Genomic DNA, 10359 nt, shown 5'->3' on the forward strand with positions numbered 1-10359 from the left:
AAATAAAAATGTTTGTTAGTTAACACTGCTGTAAAGAAGCCAGAATTACATTTGTGGATTTTCTCTGTATTGCAAAAAATGGATGGTAGCTTGTTTAGTGAGTCTATACTTGGCTTTGCAGGATGAATGGCTATTTGTGTGGTTTTTGGCCCCTTCTGACAGCCAAACTGTGTGGACCAGCTTCAGCTTCTTCCAACACTGATCACTTATTAAAGTGGACTTCTGCCCCATCCCTATTTCAGAATACACCCACGCATTCAAGAAACTTTTAAAAATTAGGAGATAAAAGTGTTCAAATCTGTTCCATATACTCATTTAAGACAAATGCACAAGTTTTTATAATAATAAGCCAGCCAAATTTGGTTGTTTTGCAGCTAATTTTTATGAAAAGTGATATAAATTTTTTTCAAAGCAGTCAGTGTGGCTTTGAAATTAAAATGTACAATATGATAAAAATAAACTGCTAAAATTATATTTGACATTTACTGGAAAGCTGCAGGAAGCAATGTTTTCAGTTCTGCTGGTAAGGAATGAACAGTTTGCTTGCATTGTGTTTTCAGGGAGTTGATTCCAGAGCTGAGGAAACTGAAAACCAAAAGCACAGTTAGACCTCAAGAAGAAGACACTTAAAAATGCTTATCTATTAAAAGAGGCATTAAGCCCCATAAATGCCATAACAATTTACATGTTTCATGAAATAGACATGAAAAGACAATTTGATGTGTTCCAGATGCATTGCACTGGGTGCCTCACAAAACCCAGCAAGTCAAAGAAAAGAAAGAAATTGTATTTGTAAACAATGCATTGCAAGTAACTAGTGATTGTTCTCTTTATATTAGCTTTGTAGTCAAACAAAGGATAAAGGTCAGATAAGTGCTGCTGAGTGTGGTGGAAAAATAACATTTCCTTCTCCCGTTAAAACAATTGCAATAACATTAGAACTAAATGTTTCACTGATGTAATAGATGTTTTAAACTGGAACGATTCAAACAACTTTCCATCGTGTTTTTGACTATTGTCAAAAGTTTCTCTTTTAGATAATATTTAATAGATGTTTACTGAGTCTCACTAAAGTCATGTAGCCAAGTTTAAGAGATATAAAGTTCATTTTAAACGGCTACTATAAACCTACAAATCATCTTGATTGGAGACACGCCTCTTGCTTTCTGATTGGCTGCAGCTTTCATTCTGTAGGCTGTCCTCTCCTTTCTGGTCATTTAAGGCCCCTTGCGCAATTTGATGAATAGAGTCGCTGTCAGATGCGTGGAAAGAGGACGGCTTGTTGAAGACAGGCAGCTGCAAGAGAAGAAGAGAGGAGAGCAGCCGCAGCATGGCTCCTCCGCCAAGTTCCATCCACTTCTGAATCCGCAGAGCCGGATGCCACGGAGAAGCAGCAGAACCACCACCGCGTCATCCTGTTCTCAACGCTGTCGTGGTTTTCCTTGATATATTTTGTTCTTTTTTCATTTTTTATATGGAAGTCTGTGGGTACAGTTGTGGACGTGGAAACTTAAAGCAACTCCCCCGTGACCGTGCCAAAGGTTCTCTCAACACTTTTCCAGTTTCTGTAAAGTTGTGACGGAAGAAGGAAACGCTTTGTCCTAATAAGGTAACGCGGCTCTTTCTTGTTTTCAGTCCTCGCGCGCATTCCAGCGTGCAGCTTCTTCTACGAGCTCGCGCTCCTTCTAAACTTTGAAATGTCCATACATTTCAAAGCTACATACTGTTGGGAAGAAAACCCTCCATTATCTGGTCATAAACATGGGCAAAACCCGCCTCTCCGGTTTGGTTTGTTAATAATAATAATTTTTTGGTTCACAGCTTTTTCTTGTGTTGCATTTGTCCATTCACTGATTGGCACTATGTTAAGTATTAAAAGCTGTATCAGTTTGTGAAGTTTAAATCAGCCTCTCACTGGAGCAACATCAGTCATTTGGAATGTTTTTAAGGTTAAAGGTTAAGAAATCCCTACCAGTCATCCTTGCAAGTTATGATAACTTGTAATAAAACAGTTCTCACAGGAAGGTGAGCTTACTGTATGTATTTTCAGTTTAATCTTTGTAAAGTAAACCTAACAGAGTCATCAACCTATCTGAACTCTTCCAGGAGCCCAAGGGCCCCATCAAGATGGTGAACAGCCAAGCGTCAAGTGTCCCACCAGCTCCCAGGTCATGTGCTGGATGCGGGGGGAAAATCGCAGACCGCTTCCTGCTTTTCTCCATGGAGCGCTACTGGCACACACGCTGCCTTAAATGTTCCTGCTGCCAGGCCCAGCTGGGGGACATCGGCACCACCTGCTACAGCAAAGGGGGCATGATTCTGTGTCGCACTGACTACATCAAGTGAGAAGAAGGAGGAGAAGGAGGCAGAGGAGACAGTGCTGCCCGATGTAGATTGTTTCAGTAGTCGTACAGTGAAGCAAAGTGGTGTGTGTGTGTGTGTGTGTTTCCAGGCTGTTTGGGGCGTGCAGTGCCTGTGGTCAGTCCATCCCAGCAAACGAGATGGTGATGAGGGCACAGGGGAATGTTTATCACATCAAGGTAAATCCCTAATCTGCATCTCACTCTGATTCCTGTTACGTGGAAGACACGTTTAGTGTGAACACAGAAGGAACGGTATTTCTTTTTTCCTTCCCTTAGTCCTTCCAACGGTTGTACTTATTGTTATATTTTACGTGATGTTGAGCCTTCTGGTTTATTCTGCTTCACCTTGGCTGACTTTGCAGACCAGCTGTTTCTTTTTTTTTCCTAATCTGCATCTTTTCTGATTCTTTTATTGACTTTATTATTATTCATTCAGACTCTGTTCCTTTCCCCCCATACACCCTTGCAGTGTTTCAGCTGTGCCACCTGTAGAAACCGACTAATTCCCGGGGATCGCTTCCATTACATCAACGGTACAATCTTCTGTGAACATGACAGGCCCGGTGCTGCTTTGCACAACAGCCACCTGGCCCCACTTCAGAGCAGCTCAGTGCTGACGGACCAGAAGGTAAATAAAAGGGTTACTGAGATGATTGTTCAGAGTCATGCAGCAAGAGAAAACTAACCGACATTAAGTTAACGCCGGTGGGAAAGAAAAGTCTGTCAGATGCAAGTTTTAACACTGACCATAAAAGGAAAAAATAACTTTTACATGAGTTTGGAAAATACATCAAGGAACATAGTTTGGCACTGAATGAATAGTTTTTTCACACATTCATTCTTTATATTTTACAAAGAAACGTCATCCCTAACCTCTAACACTATAAAACATGTTAACACAACAAAAGATAGTGCTCCATCCTGACCTGATGCAGTGTTGCAGTACTGATCTCCCAATGTTGCTGCATTCTGGCAGGAGCCATTCATCTAAAGCAAGGTGTTTATGTGGATCACTAGGCTGCATTTTGTCCTTGTTGCCATTTTGCTCCTTTGCAGGTTTGGTTATGGAGCACTGGCCTCTTTCTTGTATTAAAAACTACCATATGACTTTCGTATCAATCATGTGCCCCTCATTTGGGTTTAATCAGCGGTGACTTTTGTTGAAACAAATGGATACCAAATGGTTTGTTTATCAAGTCAAAAAATGGAGGGATGAAATTGTTGCTGAGGGTCCAAACTGGTGAAGCAACTACTTGACCTTTAAAGTCAGAAGTAATATTCAATTTATAACATTAGTTTGCTATGAAACCCTTTTGTATGGATGTTCTTGGAAGCTGCTTTTGGGGAAAAAAATGTTTGTTTATTGCCATCTTAAGCTTTAAATAGTTGTGGATCACATTTTTACTTTTTCTGTAATGTGTGATTTAATTCATCTTGCTTAAGTAAAGATGACTATCCAATCAGAGAGCTGATGTGTTTTGTGACCCATTCCTCCTTGTCCTGTCCCATGTCCAGGTATGCTAAGTGGGAAGAATCCAGAGCGACCTCATCTCCTTCCCTTCTCAGCCTTCTCCTTCCCTCCATGTATTCCTTCGTCCACTGCGACTGTCGCTGTTGTACTTGTTGTTGGGGAGCCTCCAGTCTCACTTTTCCCAGCAAGGCTCCACTTTCTCCTGTAAGAGGTCTTCTCCCTCACTATTTCAGAGGTTTTGTATAGAACAGCATCTCCATTCTGTTAACACTCAATGGCAAAGTGGTCTGTGTAAAGACTTGAGACTATGTGGGGGCTGCAGTGGCAAAAAGTCTCCTTCAAGACTGAACAAAGCTGGAGGAAAATTGTGACTCAGAAAAGCTGTATAAAACTGCAGAGGGAACAAAAAACATCACTGTAGAAGTGTGATTGGCTGCTGTGAACTTACAGAAAGTGATGGAACTACATTTGCCATGTCATATTATTCCTCCTTTGTTTTTTTTTTTTTTTTTTAATCTTTTTAGCTGGTCATGAGATCCAAGCACTGAGAATGATTTGTGTAACTGACAGTGATCAATTGTAGGGAGCCATTAAATGATGTAATCCATGGCTGTATGCGCCATAAACGGCTCATCCATGCCTCAGACTGCACAAAGATGTGCAATATTCCTGTAATGGTTTTACTGTTTTCCTTCTGTACAGTTTCTCTATCAGATGCCTGTGTAATGTGTTTATGGGTGGTGAGGTGGGGTCTGTGGGTATGAAAACAAAAATCCTATTAAAACAATTTTCCTGTAACATGTCACGAAGCGACCTGAGGTCATTGCGGCATTAGTGCGCCATTGTGTTGCTTGGTACCTGGCATGGTGGATGTTTCTTTCCCGCTCTCTCTCTCGCCCTCTTTAGCCCTGTATGGTGAAAACATGCCTGATTACCCCGAGGAATGGATTTAGGGGGCTTGAGCTCTGACCATTTACAGAAACAATTAAGCATGAGCCCTGTATCTGTGCTACTGGAGCTCCTGGGAGCTTGATCTTAGGGCATATGCTGTGTGGCTGACTGGATGGCTGCCTCTAATAAAGCCTAATCTGAAAGGGGCTAATTAAAGGGGAGGGCCCCCAGCCCTGCCCCCATCCCCAACAGCCAGGGCATTTTAAACAATCTGATGTATTTACTTTTTATCTTGTTTCAATTAGAGCTCCCACACAGCCCGGTTTGGTTGGTCACACAGCGCCTTTTGGTTTGTGCCACTCTGCATGGCTTCTGAAAATGATTTCCAAGAACTGCACCTAATTCGGCTTCATGCCTTTCTTATGCTGCGTGCAAATGTTAAAGCCCCAGCATACCATCCAAGGTGGCGCCTTAATCTTTGTGATAGCGGCGGTAGAGCACGCTGCGTGCAGGAAACCAAGCGATAGCATCTGCTCTACTTTCACACCTTGCCTGGGTGTGCGGCTTGCCATCAAACTTCCCTTTTAATGCGCTTAGCTATTTCAAACCGTCCCACTTGTCATGGTCTAGGCTGATGCTGCATCAATTATTTATTCCACGTCTGATCAAGAAGCGTCACGCAAATTCATTAACGTATGCAAATGATCACAATTACAATTATCTTTGTATCGCGACGGTAAAAAAAATACAACCTCGGCACACTCCTGAGTCCCAACGCACCACAAGTTGCACTTTGCATTCAAACTAATCAAGCATCATCTGCCTTCTCCTAATTAGCCCGACCGTTTTCACATGCCAATTAGCAGGTCTCAAGAAAAAGCTCTCTGCCATGAGGCGTTATCTTTTATCAGAGCTTCTGCAGGTGTGTGGTTCACCATGTAGCCTGTGTCATAGGAAAGTGTTTATTCATGCTAATTAATCATATTAACACATGCACGAGTGTAATTGCCGAAGCTCCTTCACCTCACACTGTGTGAAGACTCGAGAAGATGCCGGGGTATTTTTATGTGCTTATGATGAAGAAGATGAAGACCAACGAAGCTTCCTTTTTTATGCATACCATCCAACCTTCCTGAGATGAAGAGCCAACATCTTTGCCTTCCTTTGTGTGAGTGGAAGAGTAGTTTTGGTGAAGCAGGAGATGACAGCACCTCTGTGATTGGTTTGTCACTAAGCGTAAATTAAATTGTAAAAAAGAAACTTTGACTAACAAATGTACCAAGGAAAAAAAATCCCCAAGTGAAATTTTCAACATAAGGTCTTTAATCTGAATGTTTGTTGTGTTTATATAATTAAAATCAGTGGTCTGTAAGTTTTATTGTGCCATCTTGTATAAAAGGTAAACTAGCTGGAATGCTAACTTCTCAATGTAAGACTCACAGATCACCACTGAGGTCACCAAGAGGTCACCACTGAGGTAGCAGAGACTGAGAAATGTTACTGCAAGTAAACAAATTCCTTCCAGATTTGTTTTACATTATTATTCTTCTTTTGGGAAACGGTAAAGATTCAGAGGTCAAGAACAAACTATTAGAGGGCAGCCAGTTTGGTTAGTCTACATCAGGGGTGTCCACAGTGTGGCCCCAGGGCTGATTTTGTATGGCCCCTGAGTGCAATTTAAGAATGGAATAAATTGATGGTTGATAAAGGTAGTAATTATTTTATTAGGACAAAATTATAAGAGACAAATAACAATTAGGTACAACACAATATTCATCTGTTCATAATAAATCTGTCCACATTTAACCAGTGATTTTTACTCTTAATTAGATTTTAATTCACCCAAATCTGTGTTCAATTATTTTACTAAACTTGAGCAAAGACATTTTTATCCAAATCTTGTGATGAGAATTCACAATATTTTTTATACAGAAATTCTAAAAAAAAATTCAAGATGAATCTGTTTCTTTTAATGAGACAAACATGCAAATCTCATTTTCAGGTTTTGGTCCAAGATTACCAACTGATTTCCTCCCAAAAATTGGGACTACTTTGATTTAATAAAATATTGCATGCTAAGTTTATTGTTGAGCAGGTGAAAATGACTTATTTTCCTTGTCTCTTGAAGACAACATTTTTTAGAAGTAGTTTATGTTATGAGCTCAGCAGCTCCACCAGGTGTTACCAATTGCTGCTGGCTAGTCTGAAGGAGCTATGTGGGAAAACCTTTGTAGAGCGGAAACTCGGCTTGAGGTAGCAGCTCTGAGAAGGAGCGGTATGGAAAAAGTGATGCATGGTGCGAGCAAGCTCTTAGGCGCCCCACATGGCTGCTGGGAGATAAAAGGATGAGGGAAGAACATAACATAAAGCTCACAAAAGTCAATTTTACATGATACTACCGCTTTAAGAAAAAACATGACTAGATTTGGGGAACCTTTAATCAGATTTTGATAGACTGACCCTCTGAATGTCCACATAGCAGTTATGTTGCACAGCAAATTCTGCAGAGTTAAATCAACAAGATATATTTGATGATGAACGATTCTTTCCAGCTTCATCCTGTGAACAATCCAGAGATGCTAGAAGTCCAAAGCTTGTTGTCTGAGGATCTCCCTCATTAATATTTTGGTGGTAAATACTTTGTGTAATTACACTGGAGCAAATCACAGTTATCATCCCTAAACTGGAGGATCACATCCCTTCTTTTGGGAAAGAGAGTCTGAGAATGAATGCAGAATCTGCAGTGAACGCCTTCTTACCAGAGTCTTCACGGTCTCTTCTGGCTCAAGCATGGCATTCCTTCCTATCCATTATCTGTTGCAGTTCATAGCTGTACGGAGCTTAATAAGAAATATAGAATTTAACTGTTATTATTAGAAGTAGGTGTCAAGTTTAAAATTAGGTTTAGGTATTGGGAAAAGAGAGAAAGGAATGAATGAAGAGCTAATGGGCCCTGCAGTCAGATACATCCCTTAAAACAAAGCAAGGAAGCAGGTTGAGAAGAAATGATGAAATTAAAGAACACTTCACAAGTGTTTTTTTAGCCCTAGAAGAATGCTGACAGACAGGCATCATCCACCCTCAGGCACTGCACTCTCCCTAACATCCTCTAAAAACACCATCCGGCTGGTAGCATGCTGCTGAAAGATCTTTACTGTGTTGACAACCCTTCAAAAAGCTTCTTAAGCTGCTAACAGCTTTTTGAAACTTAAAATTCTAAAGCGCCAGATGACTGCTGAAGCAAACAGTGTAATGTGTTAAATGTTCCAGATATTTCAGAATCTTCTTTGAACACCCTGAGAGCCACAAAGCTGCATTGCATACCCCTTATTGTGTGGTAGTGAAACATGAGACAGACTAGGAACATGGAGGAACTGAGCTATTGCAGCAATAATTCACAGCAGAGGAGCACGATGACAAAGAGGGCGACTTTTCAACTCAAAGCCTCATTCAGGAATGTCAGTGAGGGGAGAGAGAAAAGTTCTCCTGGCCAATCGGAACGCTTTGAATAATTAAAGTGATCGGCTTAATTAGCTCAATTACGTTAATTTGACCACGGAACATGGCCATATGGTGAAAGGAAACAAAAGAGGGGGGAACTAATTAAAAGTAAAATAATGAGGATTTTAATTAACTGGCTCCCCAGACAGCAGAGCGCAGGGATCAGGAGCCTGCTACCATAATTAAAGTGCTGTAACGCTGGCAACATCTCTCCTCTCTTTCTTATATCAGTGAGGGCTCTATCCATCTAATTAAATCTGTAAATAAATTAGCAACATTGAGGGTTCCTGCTTGACTTAACACCGCCTGCTACCCACCTCCCCGCCCTCCCAATAACACACTCACCTTAGTTTGAGTGCACAACGCCACTCACATGGAGTCAAAACCAGAGCTAAAGTCTGATATTAACAAAGACGTCTGGATAGAGAGACAGTGTGTTCTGTCTGTACGGTGTGACACTTGTACCGTATTTTCCGGACTTTAAGTCGCACCGGAGTATAAGTCGCATTTTTGAGGGAAATTTATTTGATAAAATCCAACACCATTTGGGCGTTGAATTTTATCCAACACCCAACACCCAAATATACATCTTTTTTGTAAAAGTTACATACTGCAACTTTAAAATGGTTTCATTGAACCAAAGATTGGGAACATCAAACACCAATCAGCCTCTTCTTACTGAATCCAACCCAGAAACAGCACACACTGATTTTTGCTAATCTGGACATGTCTGTTCTGGAAGAACAGACATGTCATCTTGAAAGGCAATAAAAATAGAACAGAGGCAACAACAGGCTGAAGAATTGTACGGCATGATAACGTTACATGACAAACATGTGCCTGGTATGTTAGCATAACATATTAAGAGTTATTCAGATAACTATAGCATAAATAACATGCTAAGTTTACCAAACCAAATCTCTGAACACAATGAAATCTTCGTCGTTGGTGTCACTTGTAAACAACTCCGCTAACTCCGGAAGTAGAATAACACAGGCCTGGAGCGCCCTCTTGCGGTTTAGTGTTAAAATAACATGTGATATGACATAATGTGTTAATTTCCACATACAAGTCGCTCCGGAGTATAAGTCGCACACCCGGCCAAACTATGAAACAAAATTGCGACTTTTAGTCTGGAAATATGGTACTTGCTTTACTACATCTATTGGAGTCCATGTGGATGCAAAGCACTTTTAACTTTCTGGGCTGCACATGTCCACCTGGACATCTGCTGCCATTTGAGCTTCTGTTTTCCATGCAGCGTACATCACACTTCTGAGCCGTCCTGCTGGTCTTTTTAGTGTGGAGAGATTGTAGTCTGTTGCAATCTCAGTCACTCTCCTTTGTAGAGACACAAACCTCTTCAAAAAGAAATCACATTCAAATTGATCCCAAATCCAAATCCCTCAACTCACTTTGTTTTGAGATTGGTTGGGATGAATAACCTGGAATTGGACCTAGAAAGAATTACTCAGAAAAACCTCTATAATGTCAGGTTTTAAGTATATTCATCTGTTAGCAGGCATTCTTCCTTAAGCATCATTAAGGAGGAATGCATTTTAAACATGTCACAACATTTTGGTCAGTAAACTCTGTATTTAACTCAATCCAACCTCCGATGAACTCAAATTGGTTCCACAGTCCTTGCTGACATGATGCTGCCACCACCATATTTCAGTATGGTGGGTGGACTTCATCATAACATAGCTGATAACATTTCCCTGACCTTCTTGGTGTGTTACTTTATGATCCTGTTTTGTTCATTGATGTTCTCTAAGTACTCTCAGAATGTTTGAGAGGCCAGCTAACCTCACATGCATGTCTTTGAGCTGTGCATAGAACCCAATAGAACCCATGGATCAACTGGAAGAATGTGCAATCTCCACACAGAAAGACCTCAAGCCGGGATTCAATAAAATTACTTTTCTGCTGCAAAACAACAGTCCAAACAAATGCATCATCTACTAACTTTTGTCTTAAATTACTGTTTCACTGATAAACTTAGCACACTTAAGCAATGCATCAACATTTCTCGATGTATTTAGATCCTCATCTGCAGGTGAAATCTTCTGTATTCTAAAGTCACAGTCGTCAACAGCAAGACTCGATGCAAAACCTTTATGAGGATCAGGA

General features: G+C 40.7%; 1 protein-coding gene across 1 annotated transcript; it reads left to right on the top strand.

Moving 5' to 3' along the window:
- The first annotated feature begins 1237 nt into the window (after positions 1–1237).
- si:dkey-90l8.3 (LIM domain transcription factor LMO4) lies at positions 1238–6343 on the top strand. The gene is made up of 5 exons (XM_055020493.1): positions 1238–1609; positions 2107–2342; positions 2453–2540; positions 2833–2991; positions 3879–6343. The coding sequence occupies exons 2-5, from the start codon at positions 2128–2130 to the stop codon at positions 3885–3887; spliced, it is 471 nt and encodes a 156-aa protein (XP_054876468.1). The 5' UTR covers positions 1238–1609; positions 2107–2127; the 3' UTR covers positions 3888–6343.
- The last annotated feature ends 4016 nt before the right edge of the window (positions 6344–10359 follow it).

Source organism: Poeciliopsis prolifica, unplaced genomic scaffold, assembly GCF_027474105.1.
Source record: "Poeciliopsis prolifica strain line A6 unplaced genomic scaffold, Auburn_PproV2 SCAFFOLD068, whole genome shotgun sequence".
NCBI classification, from domain to species: domain Eukaryota; kingdom Metazoa; phylum Chordata; class Actinopteri; order Cyprinodontiformes; family Poeciliidae; genus Poeciliopsis; species Poeciliopsis prolifica.

Bases quoted from the DNA above. Each gene is read 5' to 3' on its own strand.
- si:dkey-90l8.3 (XM_055020493.1), top strand. From the start codon at position 2,128: ATGGTGAACAGCCAAGCGTCAAGTGTCCCACCAGCTCCCAGGTCATGT. The intron at 2,343-2,452 runs GTGAGAAGAAGG...GTGTGTTTCCAG, and splicing joins TGTCGCACTGACTACATCAA to GCTGTTTGGGGCGTGCAGTG. The intron at 2,541-2,832 runs GTAAATCCCTAA...ACACCCTTGCAG, and splicing joins GGAATGTTTATCACATCAAG to TGTTTCAGCTGTGCCACCTG.